This window comes from Odocoileus virginianus, chromosome 16 (assembly GCF_023699985.2).
Source record: "Odocoileus virginianus isolate 20LAN1187 ecotype Illinois chromosome 16, Ovbor_1.2, whole genome shotgun sequence".
Classification (NCBI taxonomy): Eukaryota; Metazoa; Chordata; class Mammalia; order Artiodactyla; family Cervidae; genus Odocoileus; species Odocoileus virginianus.
Window position 1 is genome coordinate 55,907,885 of NC_069689.1, and position 26,366 is coordinate 55,934,250.

General features: G+C 47.6%; 1 protein-coding gene across 11 annotated transcripts in view; it reads right to left on the bottom strand.

Annotated features, from left to right (window-relative positions):
* The window catches only part of ARNT2 (aryl hydrocarbon receptor nuclear translocator 2), a 185,765-nt gene that overhangs the window by 132,663 nt on the left and 26,736 nt on the right, over window positions 1-26,366 (bottom strand). For 9 of the 11 annotated variants that reach the window (XM_070478232.1, XM_070478235.1, XM_070478241.1 and 6 more), the window contains exons 2-4: window positions 19,319-19,433; window positions 12,040-12,087; window positions 1,002-1,215 (exon numbers count right to left, since the gene is read on the bottom strand). In XM_070478232.1, coding sequence (XP_070334333.1) covers window positions 1,002-1,215; window positions 12,040-12,087; window positions 19,319-19,433 — 377 coding nt within the window. Of the gene's footprint in view, window positions 1-1,001; window positions 1,216-12,039; window positions 12,088-19,318; window positions 19,434-22,014; window positions 22,101-26,366 lie in introns of those variants that run through there. The other 2 variants (XM_070478233.1, XM_070478234.1) reach the window with 2 other exon arrangements.

The following is a 26,366-nucleotide window of genomic DNA, read 5'->3' on the forward strand; positions in this document are numbered from 1 at the left end:
GCAGAAAGCTCATGTTTGTACACAGATGAGCGAATACAAGCTGACAATCTGATCAGAACGGGGAAGAACAAGGATCCAGAACACAGGCCTTCCAGGGCGTGGAATGGTCAAGTTACAATATATCAATACTTCCCACAGACCACCTCATGGGTTCACTGTTCCAAAGTCTGCAAAGGCCAGGATAGCTGTTAAAATACATGGTTCTGGGGTCTGACCACCCTGTGTCAACTCCTGGTCTGCACTGAGCAGTACACACTTTCGAAGCCTCCACTTCTTCATCTTGAAAGCAGGGATGAACAACAGCAGCTTCCTCCTTGAGCAGAATAAGGATTCAGTGAAATCCTACACAGAAAGGACATGACTTCAACTGGGCTCAGGGCAGAGGCCGGCTATGTGCTAGCTGTTAAATCCTGTCACTATGATTGCTGTGACATCTACCAAAACTTTCATCATGATGACACCGTCACTGCTAGTCTAGCACAGAATTGGGTTTGCTGGCTTTTTCCTGGGTTAGCATGTGCTAAGCACAATATCTCTTTTTGCTTTGTTTTGAGTGATGCTTTATTAAGGTGGTTGTTGTTCAGTCACTCAGTCGTGTCTGACTCTTTCGCGATCCCATGGACTGTAGCCAGCTAGGCTCCACTGACACGGGATTCTCCAGGTAAGAATACTGGAGTGGGTAGCCATTTCCTCCTCCAGGGGATCTTCCCAACCAAGGGATCAAACCTGCATCTCCTACACTAGCAGGCAGGTTCTTTACCACTGAGCCACCAGGGAAGCCTGTCTTATTAAGATACATGGTGGGGAGAAAAAGCAGAGGATGCAAAATCAGAAAGACAGTCCCCAGAAGAGAGTTTGCCAGTGAAGCACAGGAATAAAATTTCCTGCCTTCGTCCCCACCTCAGCCTTTCGGTGAACGCTGTCCTTCTCACCATTCTCTGCCCTCCCAGGAATGTGGTTCCCAGGGGAGCAAGGAGCACAGACGAGGGGTAAACGGGTACCTGCTCTGTCAGGAACGAAGGCTTGTAGGCGCCGTCCGTGGACTTGTTCCCGGTGCCCCGCATGGACTTCATGTGAGAGACGGCCATGCGCAGGATGGTGAGCTTGTCAGGCTTCCGGGCCAGCGCGCTGCACGTGGGGACCATGTCCGAGAGCTCGGTGATGTACTGAGTCATCTTGTTCCGCCGCCGCCTCTCGATCTCACTGTGGTTCTCTCTTCCCGAAAGCACGAGACCAGGGTGAGGGAAGAGAGACGGATCAGACCAGGGCCTACTGTCTAATGGGGTAAAACAGCACACCCCTAACACCAAGTCACCAGAAGACGGACATGTGATGGCTCATTCAGTGCCTTGTGTGTGTGTCGGTGGGGTATAAAGTTGCTTTACAAGCTGTGTTAGTTTCTGCTGTACAACCACGTGAATCAGCCACATGTATACACATGTCCCCTCCTTCTTGGACCTCCCTCCTAACCCATCCCCCATCCCACCCCTCTAGGTCATCACAGAGCACCAAGAGCTCCCTGTGGAATGCAGCAGCTTCCCATGAGCTATCAGTTTTACACGTGTAGTGTATATATGTCAATCCTACTCTCTCAATTCGTCCCACCTCCCCACACGTCCATTCTCTATGTTTGCATCTCTATTCCTGCCCTGCAAATAGGCTCATTTTTCTAGATTCCACATACATGTGTTAATATACATTCCATACATATATGATATGCTTTTCTGACTTTACTCTGTATGCAGGCTAGATCCATCCACATCTCTATAAATGACCCAATTCCGTTCCTTTTTATGACTAAGTAATATTCCACTGTATATATGTACCAATCTTCTTTATCCATTCCTCTGTGAATGGACATCTAGCTTGCTTCCATGTCCTGGCTATTGTAAATAGTGCTGCAATGAACACTGGGGAGTGTATGTCTTTTTGAATTATGGTTTTCTCTGGGTACATACCCAGTAGTGGGATTACTGGGTCATATGGCAGTTATATTTTTACCTTTTCTAAGGAACCTCCATGCTTTGAACACATCTTAGGGCAGCTTCTGGACACCTTAGCAAGATTCTGTCTCAGGGCGTGGGGTGGGAACAGACTTTCACAGACACCTCAGTCTCATCTCTAAATAGTCCTCAAAGCTTCCACTGTTCGCATGTACCTGGGTATTAATCTTTTTAAATAAGCATAAAGAATGAAGACATGACCCTTCAGGCGTCCAAAGTGAACCAAACATGCTTTCCAAATTTACCCACAAATGCTAGGCTTGCACAAATAGCCACACACACACTGAACGTAATAGTTACCACCAATCTGAACAAATGATTTACTTTGACCCACGTCAAAGAAAAACACGTCTAGCCTCCTCACCATTCCTGGTATCCCTAAGCAGACAGCCATGCCACAGACCCACATCCCATCACACTGTGAACAAGCCCCTGCTCTACCAGTAGCACATTTTCTACAGCCTAGTAACAGAATATGTGTACCTGCTCTCTAACAACGGAGCCAGCTAAGAAAAACCCAGCCCTGCCAGGAATTCTGAAAGTGACACTCAGTGATGTGTTTAAGATGAAAAACGAACAGAAGGGACAGGAAAGTGTTTCTGTCTCGAAATGATCACCTCTAGGCTTGACAGGGAGTAACAGCCAGCCCAGTTCAACGACACTGAGATGAAGCTGTCATGTGGGGTAAAAGAACTGTCTAAAAAGACATCACACGTCTGCTGTGGGATTTAGGGTTTCACAGGTGCTCATAGGATGAGGGTGACAGTGACAGCAAGAAAGGAAGAGCCCTGGGCAAGGCTGCCTCACACACTGCTTATATTCACGGGACTCTGTACACCCTGCCCACCAGGCCAGGAGCAGATGCCAGGTGGGCCTGACTGCAGACAGGTCTCACCTGCACATACAAACGAAACAGGGGGAGTGACACTGTGGTGAGGGAATTTCCCTGGTGGTCCAGTGACTAAGACGGCACTCCCAATGTTGGGGGCCCAGGTTCCATCCCTGGTCAGGGAACTAGAGCCCATATGCCTCAACTAAAAATCCTGGGTGCCACAACCGAGACTCTGTGCAGCCAAATAAATAAATATAAGTAAATAAATATTAAAAAAAAAAATAAAAGACTGCAGTGAGTGGATCTGGGTGGCCTGGTGAGCACCTCTGTGATGAAAGCACTGAGCCAGGTGCCCAAAGAGGACAGGGCCAAAGGAACCAAGGCATGTACCACTCCTGTCCCTAAGGAGTGAAGCGTTTGGTTAGGACAGTAAAACATCACCCTGAAGAGTGGAAGTGAAGGCAGAAGTGATCAAACGCTCTGAGAGGCACATGGAAAGTAAAGCCCACAGGAGAGAGTAAGAGAGAAGAGGAGGAGGTGGTCCTGGGGTCGACAGGGGCTGAGAGGGTGGGAGAGGAGCTGAGAGGCAGTTGGCCCTGACCTGGCAGCAGGTAAAGGGGGTGCACTATGAGAAGAGTATCAGTGGGATCAAAGAAAGGGCTGGAATTGGGGTGAAGCCTTTGGGCAGGAACAGACAGGCCCTCAGTTCAGTCTGTGTGCTGTGATCCTGCAGATATTCCTAAAAACGCAGACCCAGACTTTCCTCTCCATTCCTTCAAGCATGCCCCAAATAAACAGGGTAGATTCCAAGCCCCCTCCGTCCCCACTTCCTGCTAGTTACCATGGTGACCACCCCAAGGCAGGACTAGGGCATGCCTACTTCTGATCCCATTTCCAAAAGATCCACAGACCAATTCGTTTTGTAAGACATTTGAGAAGAGTCTTGTGAAGTTCTTAAAATGGATCTAAAGCAATTTCATCACCATGCTGATTCAACCCAACTCATGAGAACAGGTGCTTGAAGGAGACGTGAGGACAACTGTTTAAAACAGTATCGATCGGCTAGTGCAGAAAATTCTCTGCTTCATGAAACGAGACTGAAAGAGCTACCAACAGAAGGTCAAAATGAGGAAGAGCTGCAAGTTACCTAGCAACAAGACCCAACGAACAAGTGAGTGTAGCTACTGAATCTATTAAAATGTATGTAAAATATGTATATATGTGGTTTCATTTTGAATGAAATACATATATATATATATATATATATATATATATGGTTTCATTTTGAAGGATCACAGAGGCAAGAAACAGGAACAATGCCATCTTGTGAAAACAGAAGGAAGTGTCTCCAGGACCAAAGCCACCTCCTCCACAGGGTGCAGAGTGATGGGAATCTGCTTGGAGGAGTTGCAGGGGTGGCCTGTGAACTTAGCATCTGAGTTCCGTGGGCCCCACATGCAGCATCAATAAAACAATTGGGCCCCTCTGCACGTGGGCGCCAGGGTGGGGGCCTTGCAACGGTGACCGCTGGGGACATAGCACAGCATCAGCCATGACCCCTCCACTAGGACCAGAGGGCCCACTGCCTGGCCCAGGAACACGGCTACGGAAGCCAAGGGCAAGGAGGAGCTGCAGCTGCACACTGCCTCGTGCTTCTCTGCCAACTCAGCGCCTGGGGGGTCTGTGAAGGGAAACCAGAGAGTGGGATTCAAGTCCATCCGACATTGTCTTCAGGAATGTCCTTTGTGGAGGAGGACCCTGGGGCTCAGAGAGGGACTGATTTATCAGGACTTGAACTCAGCTCCCCAGCAGAGCATTGTCTGGTCCTAGAGTCAGAGCTGGAACTCCAGGGAGACAGACAGGCAGAGACACCTAAGGCTCGACGGGGAAGAGAAGCCTGGTAGCTTCTACAGACACAGCTTGGGGCTACTTATGCCTCCAGAAATGATCCCCTCTTCCCCACAAAGCCTGGGGTTATCCAGGACCGCTGGCTTCCCCAGCGGCTCAGCGGGTAAAGAATCCGCCTGCAGTGCAGGATACGCGGGCCACTTCACATCAAGGTTAATCTCTGCAGGAGAACAGAAGGAGCTGGGGTCGCTGAACAAGGAGAGAAGGACATCAGGATTGAAGCTGATGACATGAGAGCCAAACAGCTATGAAGAGGTCACTGATCCAGACAGGCCTGATGGCAGGACTGTCTCCACGCGACACAGAATTAATCCCACAGCTTACAGCCCTAATATCAGCCCCAACCCACCAAAATGACAAGACTGTCTCAAGTTATCTCCCCTGGTAATTGGGTTCTACCAAGTTCTCTGCCGGACTTCTCTGGTTCATAAGAACTAAGGCTGACAAAGCCACTATGGAGAACAGTGTGGAGGTTCCTTAAAAAACTAACAACAGAGCTACTATATGACCCAGTAGTACCACTCCTGGACATATACTTGGAGAAAACCATAATTCTAAAGGACATATGTACCCTGATGTTCATTGCAACACTATTTACAATAGCCAGGAAATGGAAGCAACCTAAATGTTCATCAACAGAGGAACGGATAAAGAAGATGTGGTACATACATACAATGGAACACTGCTGCTGCTGCTGCTGCTAAGTCGCGCTTCAGTCGTGTCCGACTCTGTGCGACCCCATAGATGGCAGCCCAGCAGGCTCTCCCGTCCCTGGGACTCTCCAGGCAAGAACACTGGAGTTAGACCGCAGCCCAGCAGGCTCTCCCGTCCCTGGGATTCTCCAGGCAAGAGCACTGGAGTTAGATGGCAGCCCACCAGGCTCCCCCGTCCCTGGGATTCTCCAGGCAAGAACACTGGAGTTAGACGGCAGCCCACCAGGCTCTCCCATCCCTGGGATTCTCCAGGCAAGAACACTGGAGTTAGACAGCAGCCCACCAGGCTCCCCCGTCCCTGGGATTCTCCGGGCAAGAACACTGGAGTTAGACAGCAGCCCACCAGGCTCCCCCGTCCCTGGGATTCTCCGGGCAAGAACACCGGAGCAGGCCTACTCAGCCATGTAAAGGAACAGAACTGTACTATCGCAGAGACATGGACGGACCTAGAGGTTGTCATACAGAGCAAAGAGAGTCAGAAAGAGAAACACAAACACTGCATGTGCTTGCAAAGTCACTCAGTCATGTTCGATTCTTTGTGACCCTACGGACTGCAGCCATCCAGGCTCCTCTGTCCATGGGGATTCTCCAGGCAAGAATGCTGGAGTGGCCTGCCGTGCCCTCCTCCAGGGGACTGTCCCAACCCGGAGATCCAACCCACATCTCCTACATCTCCTGCATTGACAGGCAGGTTCTCTAATACTGCTTACAAGTGAAATCTAGAAAAATGGTAGAGATGAACTTACTTGCAAGGCAGAATTCAAGTCACAGATGCAGAGAACAAACTTACCAAGTTTGTTAATTATCACGGGAGGAGGGGAGTGGGATGAACTGGGAAATTGGGATTGACACATATACACTACTGATTCTCTGTATAAAACAGATAACTAATGAGGACCTACTGCACAGCTCAGGGAACTCTACTCCGGGCTCTGTGGTGACTGAAGTGGGAAGGAAATCCAGAAAGGAGGCAGAGAGGTACAGTGACTCGCTGTGCTGTCCAGCAGAAACTAACACGACACTGCACAGCAACTATATCCAATTAAAAAAAGAAAAGAAAAAATCACAGTAAAAGAAAAAAGGAACGAAGGCTGCTGAGGCAGGGAGAGTGTCTGGAAAGGCTGAGAGTGCTCACAAGGGTGTTTATTCGGCAGTGTCAGAAGGCTCAGCTGAAATTCTCCTTACTCTAAACACAGTCCACACGGCCAAGTCAGGGTGTCCCCCAAAGGTGACTGATAAGATGAGGGTAATCCTTGCTCCCTCCCGGCCGTCCTCTCTGCATCAGAAGTACTCTGAACATCCTCCACCGTGAAACAAAACGCCTGGCTCTCTAAGCTAAGACGCACACTGAGAATTCTGTGAAATGACAATCTTGTTCTTTTTTCTGCCGGCAAGGAAATAAAGGACACACCCACATTACATGTTTCCCTCTTATCAATGGGGTTATGATGGTCAGAGCGCTAAATAAAAGAGGGTGGTAAATTCAGGGGGAAAGATGAAAATACCATCACAACCCAGAGAGACAGAAAGAAAAAAAAAAAAAGCCCACAAGCATAAATACTGCACAAAACCAAGAGGAAGATGTCAAAATGGGTGTGATGAAAAAGGAAAAAAATTCTGTGAAAACCTTCCTATCATGGATAGCTTTACTTTTAGATAATGTTAGCAGTTCACTTGTGAAACCCTGCAAAATATCACAACTCCTTAGGGCTAATGCAACTGGGTTCGACCATGTCGGAGGGAACAGTTGAAAGTCATACAGGTTAAAGGTGGAACACCAGGAAGCTCAGAGACGGTCCTCCAAAGGTGAAGGGTGAAGGAAGGGTGGAAGAGAGGCTAATAAAACCCATCCAGGTCTTTTGATTTCAGGTTTGTAAACGGCCCCATGCGCTATAAATGAATGCAGAGCAACAGGTATGAGAACTCCTTCCGAGACCTTCTGAGTCTTCTGAGAAAGGATGCAGAATGAGTAAGAACGCAGCAAAAAATCAGGGTGATAGCACATAGCAACAAAAATGAAAGGTTTGGGAGTGAGCACTTGGGTGTTCCTAAGATATAAACTCCAAATTTAGAGACTTCCCTGGTGGTCCAGTGGTTGAGAATCCGCCTTCCAATGCAGGGGACTAGGGTTTGAGCCCTGGTTGGGGAACTAAGATCCCATATGCCGTGGGGCAACTAAAGCCCATGGGACACAACTAGAGAAGCCTGGGCGCCACAAGGAAGACCCAGCATGGCCAAAAATTAAAAAAAAACAACAACAACCAACATTTAAGAACATCTCTATTTCATGTGTCCACTCTTCTGTTTTAATGACCACTACACAATACAGGAGGCCCAGCAGTAAAGAATCTGCTTGCCGATACAAGAGCCACAGGAAACCCGGGTTTGATCCCTGGGTCGGGAAGATCCCCTGGAGGAGGAAATGCCAACCCACTCCCGTGTACTTGCCTGGGAAATCCTGTGGACAGAGGAGCCTGGTGGGCTATAGTGCATGGGGTCACAAAGAGTCGGAAGCCACTGAGTGATTGAACAACAAACTGCTCAATACACTGTCCCCTCTGGTCTCCAGTTCCTCATCCCCAGTCCACTCCTTGGCCCCTGCAGACCAGCTTCTGTCCCCCAGGTTGCCTGTGACTTTGTGTGTGGGGAAGGGAGCACCTTGGTCAGCAGAGCCCTGTCCTGCATGTCCCAGCCCCCAGAGCAGCATCAACAGCATGGGGGAGGGAAGCCTGAGACCTGGGGACGGTGAAGCGAGTCTTGGGCATTTCTGGCCCTGGCACCAGGTGTGTGCACCCTTGCGTGTGCACAGGTGTGGACATGTGCGCAGCAGCTGAGTACCCCTACACATTTCCTCCAGAACTGGTGAAACAGAAAGTAAAACATCTGTTGACAAATCAGCAAAAATCAGCTGTAAGACGACAACTGCAGAAAGGAGAAGCAAATATAGTCACCAAGCAACAGAGAGAAAACATGCAAAATATTAAGTTTGGAAGCAGCCAGCTCTAGGGGAAGAGTAATATATTTAAGACTTTGAACATTTTTCAAAAAGTTACTATGGGGTTGCCCTGGTGGTACAATGGTTAAGAATTCGCCAACACAGGGGATCAATCCCTGGTCTGAGGAGATCCCACATGCCTCAGAGCAACTAAACCCATGCACCACAACTGCTGAAGCCTGCATGCCTAGAGCCCACAAGCCCTTCTCTTGTGATGGTGGCAACAAGAGAAACCACCACAATGAGAAGCCCACGCATCGCAAGCCTGCCAACGGCAGTGAAGACCCAACACAGCCAAATAAAATAAATAAATCTTAAAAAAACCTTTTTGCAATCCCTTTTTAAGCCATCATCAGTATGTTTTGGATCAAGCCCAAGGCAGGGGATATATATACATGTATATATTTATAAGGGCTTCTCAGGTGGCTCTAGTGGTAAAGAACCTACCTGCCAACGCAAGAGACAAGGATTCAATTCCTGGGTTGCAAAGATCCCCTGGGGGAGGAAATGGCAACCCACTCCAGTATTCTTGCCTGGAGAATCCCATGGACAGAGGAGCCTTAAGGGCTATAGCCATGGGGTCGCAGAGTCAGACACGACTGAAGAGACTTAGCACACACACATATATAAATAAATCCTCTTTTATCTATTAAAAAATGCATGTGTGCACATCTGTGTGGTCAGGCAGCCAGCCGTAAGCAGCTTAATATTTGAGACCTGCTGTGAGAACATAGGAAGCAAACCTAATTGGCCACAATGTACCTCCTATGTGACTGTGACCATATTCCCCAAATCCGAAATTGAGACACAACACCTGATGTCAGGTGGGACGTTTGAATTTGGGACCACGGTCAAGAGAAGCTGGCAAAGCTGGCTGCGCACATCAGGGTGATGTAAAGAAGTGAAGTGTCAGTTGCGCAGTCGTGTCTGAATCTCTGTGACCCCATGGACTGTAGCCCACCAGACCCCTCCGTCCATGGGATTCTCCAGGCAAGAACACTGCAGTGGGTTGCTATGCCCTCCTGGGGGGATCTTCTGGACCCAGGGATCAAACCCGTGTCTCCTATGATTCGTGCACTGCATGGGGGATCTTTACGTCTGAGCGACCAGGGTAGCTCAGGGTGACAGAAACCATGGTCTAGTGCACTGGTTGGGTTCTGAGTCAGCAAATTGCTGGCGAGACGCCTGCCTCTCAGCCCCTCTCTCTTTCGACACCTGGCCTGAGGGCTCCCTCGGCTGACTGAAAACAAGGAGCAGGAAACAGAAGCCACCCCAAGGCATGCCATGCCTGTCACCAAGGGAGACAGCCTGCAGGAGTCTCTCTGGCCTGCCTCTGGATGGTGGCCAGTGCAGCTGGCAAAGCGAAGGGAGGGGTGGACTCAGTGGTCTCCCCAGCTGGGAGCAGCTCAGATGTCCCCAGCAGCCGACAGGTCCATCAACCCTTCTGCCGACAGACTGAAGCGGCCCCAGGCTCCCGCCAGCACCAGCATATGTTGTAAGCTCACCCCATCTTTCCCTCTTATTTTTAATGTGTGGGGAGGGGGAAGGATGTGGCTCACAGAAGCCCAGGTTTGAACCCTGACTTATGTACAACCTGACTCAAGGGCAGGCTTACAGCACAGAGTCTAGGGTTTCTGTTTCTTCCTGGAGGGACCTCAGACAATGAGTTCTCTGTGTCCTTGCACTGTTATTTCATCACTGACACTGATCTTCCATGTCAAACAAATGTCACTCCTCATCTCTCTTCCTCCTTCTGTTCTGAGACCCAGGAACCGTCACTTCCTAAGGTCAACACGCTATGGAACGTTATCTCCAGGGGAATTCTGATTCAGAGGAATCACAAGGCTTTGTTTCCTCACAAAGGGAAGCTGTGTAAGGCTAGCACAAACCAACCTGGGGTGACATGTGCCCTTATTTCCCAGGCCAGCTTCCTTTCAGGAACACAGCACTCCTGCTAGTCATTTGTATCCTAAGAAAGAGGTGGATGTCCCTTGGGTTCTGTCTGCACCCAGCAGAAAATATTACATGCTCTTGTTGTTGAAATCTGTGTCTTGATTTGATAAGAAGGGTCATCAGAGATCAAAGAGGGTTCCACCTCCTCGCTCCTGTCTCATGGGAACTGAGGGGAGGATGGAACTCAGGGAGTTCTCGGGGAGGAAAGTGAATCAAGGTTGAGACTTTCAATGGACCTGGAAAGTCCGGGCCCAGGAATAGGAACTAGATGCCTGTTCCTTTTGGGTTTGGGGAAAGGATTCACGCCTATAATATGGGTAAAAGGAACCCGACCAAAAGTAACTTCCATGGGAATGAGCAAACTCGGGGAGGTCATGGGTACAGAGTTCAATACAGACATCATTCTTCTAAACATTTAAAGTTTTTTTTTTTTTTTTTAATGTGGGCCATTTTTAAAGCTTTTATTGAATCTGTTACAATACTGCTTCTGTTTTATGTTTTGGTTTTTTGACCATGAGGCATATGGGATCTTAGCTCCCTGAACAGCGATCGAACCCACACCCCCTGCATTGGAAGGTGAAGTTTTAGCCACTGGACCACCAGGAAAGTCCTCAAAAGCTTTTATAAAATAGTCGAGGCTGTCAGTACAAACTGTGGGCTGTGCATACCAAAGAAAGGTACCCATCACCCAGGGTAGGTTTTCAAATTCATCAACAACCAAGAATTAGCAATTCTTGGGCAGTGGGGGGTGGAGGGGGGAGGAATGTCAAGGCAGGTCCTTCCAGATGGGAAGTTTGCTAAAATTGAAGGAATGATCTTTGGTCTTTTTCTCAACATTGCCAAACTTCCTCCCATAACTTAAAACAAGATAATAATAATAATAATAAAGAGCCATGGGACTGGGCACGCCTCACCCTTCATGTAAGTGACGCACCTACCATCACAGCACCCACAGGCTAGCACCCTTCTGGAAGGCAGTCTGCACTCCAGACAGCCCTGCAGAGCCTAGTTAGAGATGCTGTCATGTGGCCAGCGAGTGATGTAGCTCTTAGGAACTTAAGGTCCAGTATTCTGCATCCAGAACAGGGCCACCCAGGTTTCTTATATTTCTCCTTATTTCCCATGGCAGAAAAAGAGGTTTTATCTTGATTGTTTTTCTAAACTTGAACTTTAGGCCTGTATTTTAAAAAGGGATCCATTAAAACTGGCAGTCTGTTTAATTTAAAAAGCCAACAGAGTTAATCACTTGTTAATACTTAACTTTTGAAAATCTAGGCTGGGATATAGCAGGTTTTGCTAAGAGTGACCTGTCCCTGAGCCAAATATGAGCACAGAATGAAGGACAAGGCTGTGAAGTTACAGGCAATGGCTTTTTTCTTCTTTTTCTAAAGGTTTTAAAACTATGTTGTATTGTAGTACAGCCATTTAACAACCTTGTGAGTTTTAGGTACACAGTGAAGGGACTCAGCCATACATATACACGTATCCATTCTCCCCCAAACTCCCCTCCCATGCCACGTAACAGGCAATGGTTTTCTTCAGTGACGAAAGACATTCAAACCCCTGTACATTCCAACAAGGTGATAACTGGCTGTTTGGGCTTCTTTAGATCTAGGGAACATAAAGGAAACTCACCTTGAAAACTTGCTGGGACCTTCGCCATCTTCATCATCAAAGTCCATTCTGGAAAAGTCAAGTTCACAAGTGAACATTTGTTAGAAGTAGAACATTTAACTGGACACAAGAGCTGTTGGCTCAGAGGGGGGTTGATTTGGTCAGACTGCTCTCCAATAATCCCAGCCCTTGACAGTGCACTAAATAAACAGTATATCCACACAGTCCTCAAACGGGTTTGGGACAAGAAAAGACAAAATGAAAGGTCTACAGTACCAGTGTTATTAATCACATGGTTGAGGGCTTCTGCAAAGTGCTGAAATACTGACTCGACCCTTCAAGAACACTTTACAGGCTGCCGTGCTGGAAAAGTCAACATCCCTTATCTCCCACCATCTTTGGGGATACCTGCACCCCTCTACGTCATGTGTCAACACTGGACTTCCTCCTTTGACTATCTAGTGGTATATTAACAGATGGAGAAAGCTCCAGGGAGCTTGGGAAACAAGAAGCTTTAGAGGCAAAGAAGACATACTGCTGGTTGTGCCATGTGATGACTTGGCTGGCCTCGATAAGTCTAAGTGAAAAAGGCATTTAAGGCCATTACCCTATAAACTCTGGGTCCAAGTAAATGGACGTGGGAGGAGATACAGTTGTTTGGTGACTGAGCTAGTCAGAGTGGCCGCCTGCTTATTGAAACTCACCCAAGACATACTCAGATTCCCACTTTACTGGGTCTCTCCAAACAAACACAGAACAAAAAGTTTTGACTGATATTTGTTTAGCTGATATCCCAAACTCTCCTTCTCAATAAAAGAAAAACAACAAAGCAGCCCTCTCTAATGTCAATTAATTTTACTCCTTGAAGATGTTAGGGCAGAACAGTTAATTAGTACGAGGTGTACCCAGAGTCTTCAGGAACAAAATAAAAACAGTACAGATGTTTTGACTCTCCTGGACATTCACTGGGAGTGGGCTTCCTTGGGGAAGAATGTCTCAGGCATTCTGCACTCCCCATCTTGTTCTTAGGGCACCTGATGGATTGAGTAGGACACAGTTCCGGTGGACTCCAGGCAGAAGGGAGTCCAGCCTGCTTGGTGGCCAGGAGCTTGCCACAAGAACGGCGGGTGTGCTCCAGGACCACAGCTGCTGGCCTCATGGGGGATATGACCCCATCCCCAGCTCTCAGGCTGGGGCACAGGGGGTAGTGCTGATGTGGGGAGGGCTCGGGGCTCCCAGGCCAACTTTCAAGAGAAGAGCTATCACTCCACAAGCACATGGGAGAGCCCCCTAAAGAGGTAAACTCTCGAGGCTTTGGGGTTATGTGGGAAACCAAAGGACTGGGATGACACAGGGCAAAGGAACACTGTCTTTTTTACAATCATTTGTTTATTTTTATCTTGCTTCATGAGCAGTGTGACCAGAGTTCTGATCTGAGATGACCCGATGGGATTTATGCCCATTTAGAACCCCCAGTTTCCAGACATGAGGGCTCACATTCAGAATAAAGGAACGAAAGGGGTTATATAACTGGAGAGACGACGGTAACGATAGCAAAAATACTCGTGCACAAAGAGGAGGGGAGGCAGGGAAGAAAATTATAAGAAAGGAAAAACAGAATTAAAACATCCCTGGGAGAGAGAGACAAGGACCCCCCACAATGCAGACTGGGTAACGGGGTACCAGACAGCAGCAGCAGAGTTGTTTACGTTGTGGGAAAATTAAGGCTGAATGCACAACCTTCTAAATGAAGGAAAGTCATCAAAATGCTTCTTAGCTACTAAGGCCGCTCACCTTTCCTGAAAATTACATCTGGGAGAAGAAAGCACTAAAAAGCCTGTCTCTGGGCTCCTGCAGCACTGCGGAACCACACTGCCACCTAGTGTTAATCATGCATAAGAGCGACTTTGCTGCAGACAGAAAGGTTACTTAACACTCCTGGGCTGTCAAAAACAGCTCAGTTGTTGAGAAAAAGAAATCGCATTTTCAGAATTCCAATGGATTTATGCAAGCATTTAGAAAAACCTCAAGTGGCTGTGAGATGATCAGTTATCTTTAAAATGCCTTTCAGCTCCAGTTGATAGGAGTGTGATCATCTGACTCCTGCAAGATGCAATTTTTTAGATAGCTGTCCCTCCTCAGCCTGCAGGATCTTTGGAGAATTGAGGGTGACGGATCGTCCTGATTTTCCCAGAAGGAGGGGATCCGTGGGGGTACAGGACTTCAGTGCTGAAACCGGGGAAGCCCCAGGCTAACCAGGACTATTCGTCACCCTCGTTTTCATAAGGACAGCTCAATTCTTTACCCCGTCTTCAAGCGGCAGACAGGTAGAGAGGAGAGCTTTACGGTAAACTGTCCCAGTCTGGACCACATCAACTCAATCAAGCAGAGTGTAAGAGACGGACTGCTTTCTGAAGTCTGCTGAAAACTGAGGAAGCAGGACTTCTCTATGAAAATCCAGGGACCACAAATCTGTACCTTTCTACCCATGCAGGTACATGGGTACCCATGTGATCACAGGTACCCATGTGATCACATATGAGCTTCGATCACATGTAGGAATTGTGAAATGTATCGTGTGGGGGTGAACTCAGGAGAGAAAACAGGACACAAAGGACTGTTCAGATCCTCAGGGTAACTCACTTGACCCCAAAACGACTCACTGCTCATCAGCCACACAGAAAAATTGCAACTTATGAGGACAGAAGGATCTTTTGGAAGACTCCTTGCAAAGACCCTGTCTTTGGGTCTTTTGTCACCAATTCAAATACTCCACTTTAAATATGACTCCAATAGTTCTGTTTATTTCTCCTGCTATAAAACCTCCAAGTAAATCATCCTTTGTTTTACATCTTTTATGCATCTCTATTATACTGCAGCATCTGGATAATAAAGGATAAAAATCAAAATATGACTTTTAAGTCCTACTGTGTTCACTTTGAAGAATTCGGTACCATCAGTGGATGATGTAAGAGTCCTCCAAAGGTGGGCTGAAAATGCCTTTTGCCTCACTTTCCTGTTGCATGATTTCTACCCTCAATAAAAAGCCGTGAAAGGCACTTTTGAGCTTGCATCTGGTTCAGAGTGAGCAATGTGAATCCGCCTCACAGCGATTGTGTAATAATAATAATAATGCATCATCCACTATGAGTCATCAAAGAATCCACTTTTGTTCTTATGAGAAAAGATGACAGGCTGTGCCTGCTAGGCTGGTTGTAGAGCTCAGCAAAGGAGCACCCCTGGGCCAGCTCAAAGCTGCTATTGACAAAAGGTGAAGAAGGGACATGGGTGCCCGCAAATGCCAGATGACAACATCACTACTGCATAAATCCGAACCAAGCGAAACATGTACTTATGTAACATGCCTTTTATTTCACCACATTCCAGCAGCCATGGGCTTACACTGCAGGGAGACGCTGGTGTACTGGTTGCACACAATTTGGAAATCATTCCCCTCAATGATGATGCTTTAGAAGCCCGGCATCTGATGCCAAGGCAGCGGGAAGGGGCTAGGACTCCTGGTCCCCACCACCCTTAGCTCCCCTTCCCAACAGGGGCTGACTCTGGAGCGGGCACAATCCAATGACAGCCCATTCCCCTGTCTTCGGAAAGAGCCCGGTGTGCCCCGTGGGTGCCCCCAGCCCCGTCCCACCCCCTCAGCGGGACCAGGGAGCGCTCTACAAAAATGCAGCCCAGGTGACTGGCTTCTGCTTCCTTCTCCCACACATGTGGAATCACTTTGCAAAGAATCTGAAACTTCTGAACCTTCACCTTGTGTCCCCACTGCCCGCAGAGCACGCAGCTTGCTAAGACATGTACTGGGGAGGCTGTCAGGGAGTGGAAGGAACATTCGGGCCAGAGGATCCCCGGCACTGGGCCAGGCATGTGGCCAGGGGAGCCAAACCCGCTAGGGGTCAATTCTACTTGGCTCTGAAACCCCAGGGCTGGGTAGTTATCCTGGGAATCGGGACAAGTTCCTCCACCAGAGTAACCAAGTCAGAGTGGGAAGACCTGGGCAGGGAAGAGGAGCGGGAAGAAGGACCTTTCCACCCCCCACAGCCCACCTCTTGGACAGCAAGGAGATCAAACCAGTCAATCCTAAAGAAAATCAACCCTAAATATTCATTGGAAGGACTGATGCTGAAGCTGAAGCTCCAAGACTTTGGCCACCTGATGTGAAGAGCCAACTCACTGGAAAAGACCTTGATGCTGGGAAAGATTGAAGGCAGGAGAAGGGGGCAACAGAGGATGAGATGGTTGGATGACATCACCAACTCAATGGATATGTGTGCTATGCTAAGTCACGTCAGTCACGTCCAACTCTCTGCAACCGCATGGACTGTAGCCTACCGGGCTCCTCTGCCCATGGGACTTTTCAGGCAAGAATACTGGACATGTTTGGGCAAACTCCGGGAGACAATGAAGGACAGAGAAGCCTGGCATGCCACAGTCCCTGGGATCACAAGGAGTTGGACACGACTGAGCGACTGAACAACGACACAGCCCACCTCTCCTCTCTCCTTCTCCCCTGCCCCCGTGTCTCCAACTGTGCCGAACACTCTAGGAGAGAAGGAGGAGGAGGGGCAAGGTGGCAGCGATGGGGAAGCATGTGTAAATGTGCCACAGTTCACGCATGGGGACCCCGAGTGGGGTGACCCACTATTTGAGGAACATGACTTCCATCGGGGTCTCCTTTGTACAAGCCAGGGGGCTAAGAGCAGAAGAGCCTATCACTGCTGTGGCCACTCTACAACACTGATGGCCTCCATCACAGAATTTCAGCAAAACATGTAAAAATATCAGATGTAAGAATTACTCTGGAAACCACCCTGTGAAAAGGGAGGTTTCTTAGCTGAGACACAGAGCTCCCCGCCATGAGGCTCAGGGCCTTAGCAGAAGGAAGCACAGTTTTCTGGCTGCTCCCTCTGAAGCGGGAAATGGAGGCAGGTGCAGGGCTCCAAGAATAAAGAAAATGAAGGACAGGCTTCCGGGAGGCGGCTGGTTCCCTGATCTGCCTCTGGGGGTGTGTGCCCTCCTCCTCCTGGTTGGGAGGGTGTGTCAGCAAATCGCTGCTCATCCCCTTGAACCTCTGGTTCCTTTGCTTGGCGTTGGGCTTCCTTGGCTCTAAGTGGAGCAGAACTCTAGGCCAGCACTCCCCAACCTTTTTGGCACTGGGGACCGGTTTCATGGAAGACAATTTTTCCGCCGATGGGGTGGGGGGGAAGGTTTCAGGATGATTCTCACAAGGAGCAAGGCAACCCAGATCCCTTGCATGTGCAGTTCACTGTGGAGTTTGAGCTCCTATGAGAATCTAATGCCGCCACTGACCCAACAGGAGGCGGAGTTCAGGTGGTGACGCTAGTGATGCGGAGCGGCTGCAAGTATTGCTCGCTGCGGCTCACCTCCTGCTATGCAGCCCAGGTCCTAACAGGTCATAGACCAGTACCGTGGGGGACCCAGCCGGCTGGGGACCCCTGCTCTAGGCTGTGTCTCAGTCTCCCCCACCACGGTCCCCTTCCACCTCCAGAGTCACACTGAGTATACGTGATCTGGGAGGGAAAGGGGCAGCTGGGAGGACTCCTTCACAAAGACGCCTGAGTCCACCGTCCGACCATCAGTCAGGGAGCCAGCGGAAGTCAGGGTCCAGATGTCAGGCCGGGGCCAGGAACTCGGCGGGCTCGCTGAAGCCTAGCATAAAGCCTGCGGGGGCGGGGGGTGGGAGGTGGCACAGACTCCTGGCAGAGTCTCTCAGAGACCACTTCCTTCTCTGCCTGTCCCTGGTGCTGGCCCAGCCCTACCTTCCGGCATCAGAGAGTCCAGTGCCGGCTTCTTCTTAAAAAGGACTGGGCCCACACTGAGGCTCTGTCCCCAGGGAATGGACGTGAGAGAGAATAGGCATTTAAAATAATTTTTAAAAGACCTGGATTCTTTAAAAAAAAAAAACCATGCAGTAAGTTGATATGTTGACAGGAAGTGCATTCTTTTAACAACCCAGATTCCACTGAGTTTAGCATCTAGTTAGAAAGAAGAGCTGGTTAAAGGAGGATATCTGGGTTTGCAGTAAGCCCCGAAGGCAGGCTGATCTGAGGAGTGTGGCCCCTAGCAGCCCAGTGTTTGCAACAGCTCCATGGGTCCCACTGTCAAGATGGAACTCTGGCTGCATCAGCACCCTGGGGGCATTTAGGGGTGGGAGGGAGCTGAACCAAGGGAAGGTGGGGAACCAGGCTCCATAACCCCCTCCGTAATCACCAAAATCTTAGCCCCTCTTTTGAAGACCAGCACACAGGCAGCAGTCTTCTCATAATTTGAAATGATAACGCTGAAGGCGCTTTTTCATCCTACCCTATTCCATTCTAGAGCCTCAAAACGCACCTGCCCCCCACCTCCACGCCTGTTGGGGCCAGCTCATGCACCTTTAAGAATTGCATGGGTTAAGAGGAGACTCTCAAATTTAAAATGCTGGACCATTTTACCAATGAGGAGCCTTGTCTTCCCGGGGAGAACCTGTGTTATAGGAAAATGCATTCATAGGACAAACTGACTCTACATGAGAAACTTTGTATATCAAATATTTCATTGAAAATGAAGTTGATTCAATGAAGAAAAGGAGCTGGTTGATAAACAAGAGTCTGACAATGTCGACTGTGTTCTTCCTTCAGAGATCTGTGATGGCTGATTTATTTCTGAGGCCTGCACTCAGTCACAGATGTGGGACATCCTGAGTAGATGCTGTTTTGGGTTCCATTGGCTCAAGTGTGATGGTCTTTCTGGTCCCACCAGAACTCATCACTCTTACCAACATTACAATGGAAGCCACCCCGCCTTTAGGTGCTGGACTAGAGCCAGGTTTTTTTTTTTTTTTTTTTTGAGAGGAATTCCTGCACAGCACCTCGCAAAGACTGGTAGCCAGAGCAAAGAACAGAAAGCACCAGCAGGATCCTTGCTGCCCACAGGAGCGGAAGCTCGACCCTCAGGGCTGCCTCTGGCTGGGGGGCTCAGGCGGAGGGACGGGTGAGCCCCCTCCCTGAGAGAGGTGGCTGGAGGGAGGCCCAGCAGGACCACAGAGCCGTTCGCACAGCAAGGACAAGCAAACAGAAGTCCCCAGCTGGGTGCCGAGGCCCGAAAGCACTTAAGAGGCGATCACATGCCTGGTTAGGAATCCCGCGGAATCTAATAAACAGGATGCAAACTGCTGAGCTCTAACTCTCTGGAACAGGGAGAGACAATATTTTCCTAACAGGTCAAGAATGTTGTGCAACGCATATCCAACGCAGTTCCAGGAAACGCCGAGGGGGCTTACCCGGATCGCCGCTTTCCTCCTCGGGCGGGCATGGCCCCCGCCATCCTCACCTGTCCAGTGGCCGCCATGGGGGCGACGGGCAACGTCACTGAGCCAGGGATGTCTGAAGCCATTTCTGTAATTCGGCAAAGAGGAGAGGTTTTGTTAATGACAGAGAAGTCCAGGGATGAGCAGAAAAATTGTCCGGCTGACCAAAAGCACCACCTGGGAGGAGAACCAGGGGACCTGGGTCCTGGCCCTTCCTTAGTCATGTGATCCTACTGAGCTCTTCCCTAGTCTGGGCTCTGCCTTTCTCCTCTGGAAAACAACATCCCAGGCAGCACGCCTGTATTTAGTTTCAGTGGTTAAAAAAAAAAAATCCTCATAGCTAACAGCATTCATAAAGAACTCTTGTTTCCTGTCCCCTGGAGGCAGGTAAGATGTTCAGGAGTTCAGGCACATGGCAAAAGCTACAGGGAAAGAACCACTGTTGATCCCAATACTGGTAGCCCACTGGGACAAACCTAGAGAGCCAGTCTCCTGCAGCAGCATCACAAATGCTCCAACCACACCCTGGGCATCTGTGTTCAAGCAGAAAGTCTGCTTCCCACTTAAATTTGGACTCAGAATCCCTGACTATAGAGCCCTTCCTGGCCCTCCATACACGATGAGGAGCACTGTGAGGTCCCAGGGCCTTAAAAACACCCCACCAGGCCACAAGAAAGGAAAACTATGACAAACCTAGACAGTGTATTAACAAGCAGAGACATCTCTTTGCTGACAAAGGTCCATATCATCAAACCTATGGTTTTTCCAGTAGGGATGTATGGATGGGAGAACTGGACCATAAAGAAGGTTGAGCACTGAAGAACTGATGCTTTTGAGTTGTGGTGCCAGAGAAGACTCTTGAGAGTCCCTTGGACTGCAAGGAGATCCAACCAATTAGTCCTAAGGGAACTCAACCCTGAATATTCATTGGGAGGACTGATGCTGAAACTGAGGCTCCAATACTTTGGCCACCTGATGTAAACTCATTAGAAAGACCCTGATGCTGAGAAAGATTGAGGGCAGGAGGAGAAGTGGGCAACAGAGGATGAGATGGTTGGATGGCATCATCAACTCAATGGACATGAGTCTGAGCAAGCTCTGGGAGATAGTGAAGGACAGGGAAGCCTGGCGTGCTGCAGTCCCTGGGGTCACAAAGAGTCAGACACAACTCAGAGACTGAACAACGACAACAGGCTGCACGGTAAGCCAGTGATGGCAGCTCTCCACAGCCAGGCCTTCCAAGGCAGAAATATTAATTTAAAGCATAAGTAGGCCTGTCATTAGATGAGAGTGCCTTCCCTGTTCTTCATTACCATAATATATTATTTCTTATGAGCTAGAAACTTTTGGAAGCTTGTTAAGGCAATGATGAGCATTCTACATTTCAAAGAAACCACAGTTAAAGAATTTCTCCTTCCCACTTTGCTGCGAGTTCATGAACTCAGACGCCCTGTCCTCAGACCATTAAATGGCAAGAGCAATCCTCCAGTGGCCTCTCTGATTCTGTTTATTGCTCTTGGGAATGACTTGCATAGGGCTCGATTTTCTCATCCCGACTCTTATCCAGGGCAGAAGGGAAGCAAGAGTCTACAAAAATGTATTTCAGAAAGACACTCTGGGATAAATATGAAAATCTGGACCCTTGTTAGTGAAGGAATGCTGGTGATGCTCAGAAGTTACAGCTCTCTGCCTCCTCCCAGAAACCACAGAGGCATCTGATCCTCAGTTATGTCCAAAGACATTGTGTATAATAAACATATTCTAAGATCAACTTGAACTAGTCCCCTTGAAACTTCTGAAGAAGAATCTCACAGTACTAACAGACATAATCTTAATTTAGCTACTCCGCTATACTCACAAAAATTTGAGAGCTATCAGGTTTTTCTTTCAACTAATGTAATCCTCTCCACTGTAGACAGTGACTGTACTGTGTTTGTGACAGCTAGGCAGTATGGACAGCAATGACCTCATAATCTGACATCTCTCTGCTTCTGATAAGAAATTTGTATTTTTTCCTGAAATGGAGGCTAACCCATGTTAAGTCTTAAGGCCTCAAAGTGAAGGCTGAATCAGTGCCCGTGCAAACACAGGCAAAAACAAAAGTCCCCACTTCCCAAAGTAAGTCCCGCAGAATATCAGGTCCTTAAGATTTTTCAGGAAAAGGGTTCTGTGGTCAAACAGGCGAGGGAAAAGCCACACACTTATTCCCTTCTCCAAGATTTCAATGTCCACCCAAAATAGACTGAGAAGTCCTAATAGGAGGACATTTATTTAACTGTGACTATCCCAGGATACCATAAAGGTCTCTAATTAATGTTAATTAATTAATTAATTAGTGGGACTGCACTGGGTCTTCATTGCTGCTCACAGGCTTTCTCGAGTTGGAGCGAGCAGGGCTACCCTTTGTTGTGGTGTGCGGCTTCTCAGCGCAGAGGCTTCTCTTGCTGCAGAGCGCAGGCTCAGGAGGGCGGGCTCAGTAGTGGTGGCACATGGGCCTACCTGCATGTGGGATCTTTCTAGATCAGGGATCGAACCCACGCAGGATCCCCTGCATTGGCAGGCAGATTCTCAACCACTGAACTACTAGGGAAGTCCATGTGGAGACTCCTAAAATGCGTTTTCTGAACAAATAATGTTTCACGTGACTCTAGTTTTTTAAAGTCACCTACCTCGTTCCTGCCTTTGAACTAAGGACATGTCAAGCTGTGTGAGAGATCTTCACCCACGTCTGCAGACTTGGAAAGGCCCACCTGCAGTCACCTTCTGGCTCAGAGGTTGACGGGGAGGAGGAAGGAGCGGAAAACGGAAGACAATGTGCAGTTAGGAAAGATTATGTCTGTCCCATTTTATGTGGGGAAAACAAAGTTGTGGACTGTAATGCTCCACAAAAACCCTGCCTATGGGGCAAGGGTTGAGGAGTTTGGAAAGTCCAGTCCTTTCCTCAGAGAGATGAGGGATGCAAGGAAAGAGAGATCCAGTGACTTGCCCAGGTGTGCCCCCTGGACCAGGGGCCGGGCCAGGGGGAGGGCCCAGACTTGCTGTCATCTTATTCTTCGTGACCATTTCCCATGATTAAGTTTCATCGGCACAGAAGAAGGGCCAGTGAGGACAGGCCCACAACCAGCCTGCCTCCATCAACGCCCACTGGGTATATTCTTGTGCCCTCCCGGCTTGGTGCAAGATGCCAAGTGTAAGTTGGCAGATAGACACAAGTAGTTTCTACCATGGAGAAAGTGTATGTTTCATGAAGGTCACGTGATGAGTACACTGAGCCAGCTGCAATCTTTACATGTGACATGCATGTGTTATAAAGCCAGAGCACCATGGCTTTAAGGAGAGAGGAGCAAGGGAGCAAATACATCAACAGAATTTGAAGACTGAGAGGCACAAATGCATCCACAGCAAAGAGGGCTACCCAAACAATACAGATGGATGTCGGCTCACCAGCCACAATGGCCAAAACTACCCCCTCGCCAACTCGAGAAGCATTTCTTTTTTAATTAGTTTTTATTAGAACGTAGTTACTTTACAGTCTTGTTAAGTGTCTGCTGTAGAGCAAACTGAATCACTTATATGTATACACATATCCCCTCTCTTTTGGATTTCTTTCCCATTTTCAAGAAGCATTTCTAAGAAAACGTGGCTCATTCTAGTTCTGCTTTTCTCTTGTAAATTGCATTTGTAGATCTTTTTCTTTTCTTTTTTTTTTAGATGGAAGGATAACTGCTTCACAATGTTGTGTTAGTTCCTGCTGTACAGTGAAGTGAATCAGGCACAGGTATACATATATCCCCTCCCTCTTGGACCTCCCCCCACCCCCTCCCCCTGCATTTGTATATCTTATATCCATTTCTCTTCTAAGTTTCAGATGTTCTTTCTCATCAAGTTGTAAGATGTTTTTTATGACAAAGATACTGAAGCTTTGCCAAATTTTCTGAAAATACTTGACAATCTTTCTCCTATTTGTTGTTAGCTTTTTTAGGTTGAAAGTTTTTTTAATACTAGACAAAGCCTTAAGAGGTAGAGTTAACTAAGATGTATTGGTCAGCTCCGGTTGCCATAACAAAATACCATACACTGAGTGGCCTGAATAAAAGAAATGTATTTCCTCACAGTCTGGGGAATGGGAAGTCCAAGGTGAAGATGCCAGCCAAACTGGCTGCCAGTAAGAACCCTCTTGCTGGATTACAGACTGCCACCTTCCCTCCATGTCATCACATTTTCTCTTCTTAAAAGACCACCAATCCTAGGGCACTAGACTCATGACCTCAACTACCTGCCATAAGCTCTATCTTCAAAACAGTCAACTGGGGCACTAAGGCTTCAACAAACGAATTTTGGGAAGATACAATTCAGTCCACAGCAGAAGAAAAGATCAATTGTCCTAACCTCATTTATTTTAGTCCTTCCTTTTCCCCATAAGTTTTTTTCTTTAAATAATGACTAACTTTTCTTTAACACTTTCATTCTATTACTTATTGATTTGGCTGCTTCAGGTCTTAATTGCAGCATATGGGATCTAGAGTTGCAGCATGCAAATGCTTACTTGTGGCATGTGGGGTCTAGCTCCCTGACCAGGAATCAAACCTGGGCCCCCTGCATTGGGAGCTCAAAGTCTTGGCCACTGGACCACCAGGGAAGTCCCAGCATTCGGTTTATTTCTACTTTATGATGCGACTATGATGTGATACTGTGTTGTGTATTATGATCATTGCTACTAGTATGAATGAGATCATCTTTCCCAGATACTTTGATTGGTTAGTAGCTATGAAGACAATTGTGCTGCAGTAACTCTTCACAAGTGATGTCAACTGATTTGACCAGCAGCTAAGATAGGTTGCTGCCCTCCCCTCCCTTGCTGTTCTGTGTATGTATTATGCTTTCAAAATCTGAATTCCTGGATAAAGAGTTTCTAGGGCCATTGCCATGTGTCCTGCCATTTCACCAAATTTTCAAATTTGTTCTAATAATTTGTCATTAAGTCTCATGAATTTTCTAATTTTATGAAACCTGTGGGCTACAAATAATGATACTATTTTCTCACTTCAAACAGTTAAATGTTTCATTTCTTTTCAAGTCTTATTTCATTGGCCAGAGTTTCCAAGATATTTGATAATAATGACCAGTAACTGGGAAAAGAAAGGCCATGTGTGGGGTTCTGCAGTGAAACATATCTGATTTCAAATTACAACCCAAAAACTTCTTAATAATAATCTACTTTAAAGGATCACTTGAAAAACTAAGGATAATGTTTATAAAGAGCCTCAAACAGTGTCTGGAGGGGAAAAAAACTCTAAAGCAACAATGATTAAAATGATCATGATTATGGTGACGGTAAGTAAACTTGCTTGGTCCTTGAATATAATTGTGGGTTTAAGACAAATACACTTTATGACGTCAAGGAAATCTGCTGCTGTTCCTATTTCTTAACTGATTCATGGAATGGATGTCTCATTTTACCAAATACCATTGTGGTAACTAACATAGTGTTTTAGATACCAAACAAACCAAGCGAAACATGCAATCAATGAGACCAAAATTCACTTGAAAGGTTAAACTTTTCTCTAACGTCTTTTAAAAACCACTCTTAGTACATTCAAATAAAAATATAAAATATACATCTCTCTCATCTATAACCTACATCCATATCTACCAACTGATCCACTGTCAGCCTTCTTTGGATAAGTGACTACCTGCTCCCTAAACCTGGCAACTTCTCCATATGATTTGACTATAAGTTAGCAAAGCTCCTAGGACATCTACCCAGGAAAAGTGGGCAGAAAAAGTTCACTCACCTGGTGTCAGAGGTGAGGGTCTCCAAGGCAGAGCATGGTTTTAAGTGGAATAGAAAATGCTATTCAATTAGAGAGACTTCCCTGGTGGCTCAGCAGTAAAGAACCCACCTGCAATGCAGGAACCACAGGAGTATAAGGATTCCATCTCTGGGTCTGGAAGATCCCCTGGAAGAGGGCATGGCAACTCACTTCTGTATGCTTGCCTGGAGAATCCCATGGACAGAGGAGCCTGGCGGGCTACAGTCCATGGGGTCTCAAAGAGTCAGAGATGACTGGAGCAACTGAGCATGCACGCACAAGAGGATGCCGGGGCTGTGTGTGTGTGTGTGTACTTGCTATATGTGCAGAAAAAGACTGGAAGGCAGATACAAGTACACCAATGTGTTAAACTTGGCTATTTTTGTTGTGGAAATTACAGGCGGGTTTTATTTCCTCCTAAAAGCTCTTTTTACCTTTAAATATACTAGGATTTTTTCCCAAATAACTTGTGCTAAGGTAACATTAATCAAAAGATGTGTTAATTTAATGACCACAAATAGAAAAATAAATATTTTTAAAGGGTTTCACTGTAAGACACATTCAAAAGCATATATAGCTGGAGAGCTAGAAGCAGTGAATGAATGAGTCAGAGGAAGAGGATGACTTTTTAATAAAAAGAGTGTCCAACAATGGAATGGGTTGGCTTAATGATGATGATAAACATCAACATATACACACTTACTCGGGGCTTCCCTGGTGGCTCAGACTGTAAAGCATCTGCCTGTAATGCAGGAGAGCCAGGTTCAATCCCTGGGTCGGGAAGATCCCCTGGAGGAGGAAATGGCAATGCACTCCAGTACTCTTGCCTGGAAAATCCCATGGACGGAGGACCCTGGTGGGCTATAGTCCATGGGGTCATAAAGAGTCGGACACGACTGAGCGACTTCACTTTTACCTTCACTGTGTATAAAATCAAAAACTAATGAGAACTACTGTACAGAGCAGGAAACTCTCCTCAGTGCTCTATGGTGACCAAGATGGGGAGGAAATCCGAAAAGGAGGGGCTAAGTGTACACCTACAGCTGACAGGCAGAGATTCACCCAGAAGATTTACATTAGGCTGCTCACTCTGTTCTAATCTCTTCACATGAGCTTTACATCCAGCCTACAAGAGAGGCATAAATCAGCCCATTTTACAGACGAGGGAGCTGGGGCAGAGAGAGGTCAGTGCCATGCCCCGGCCACCA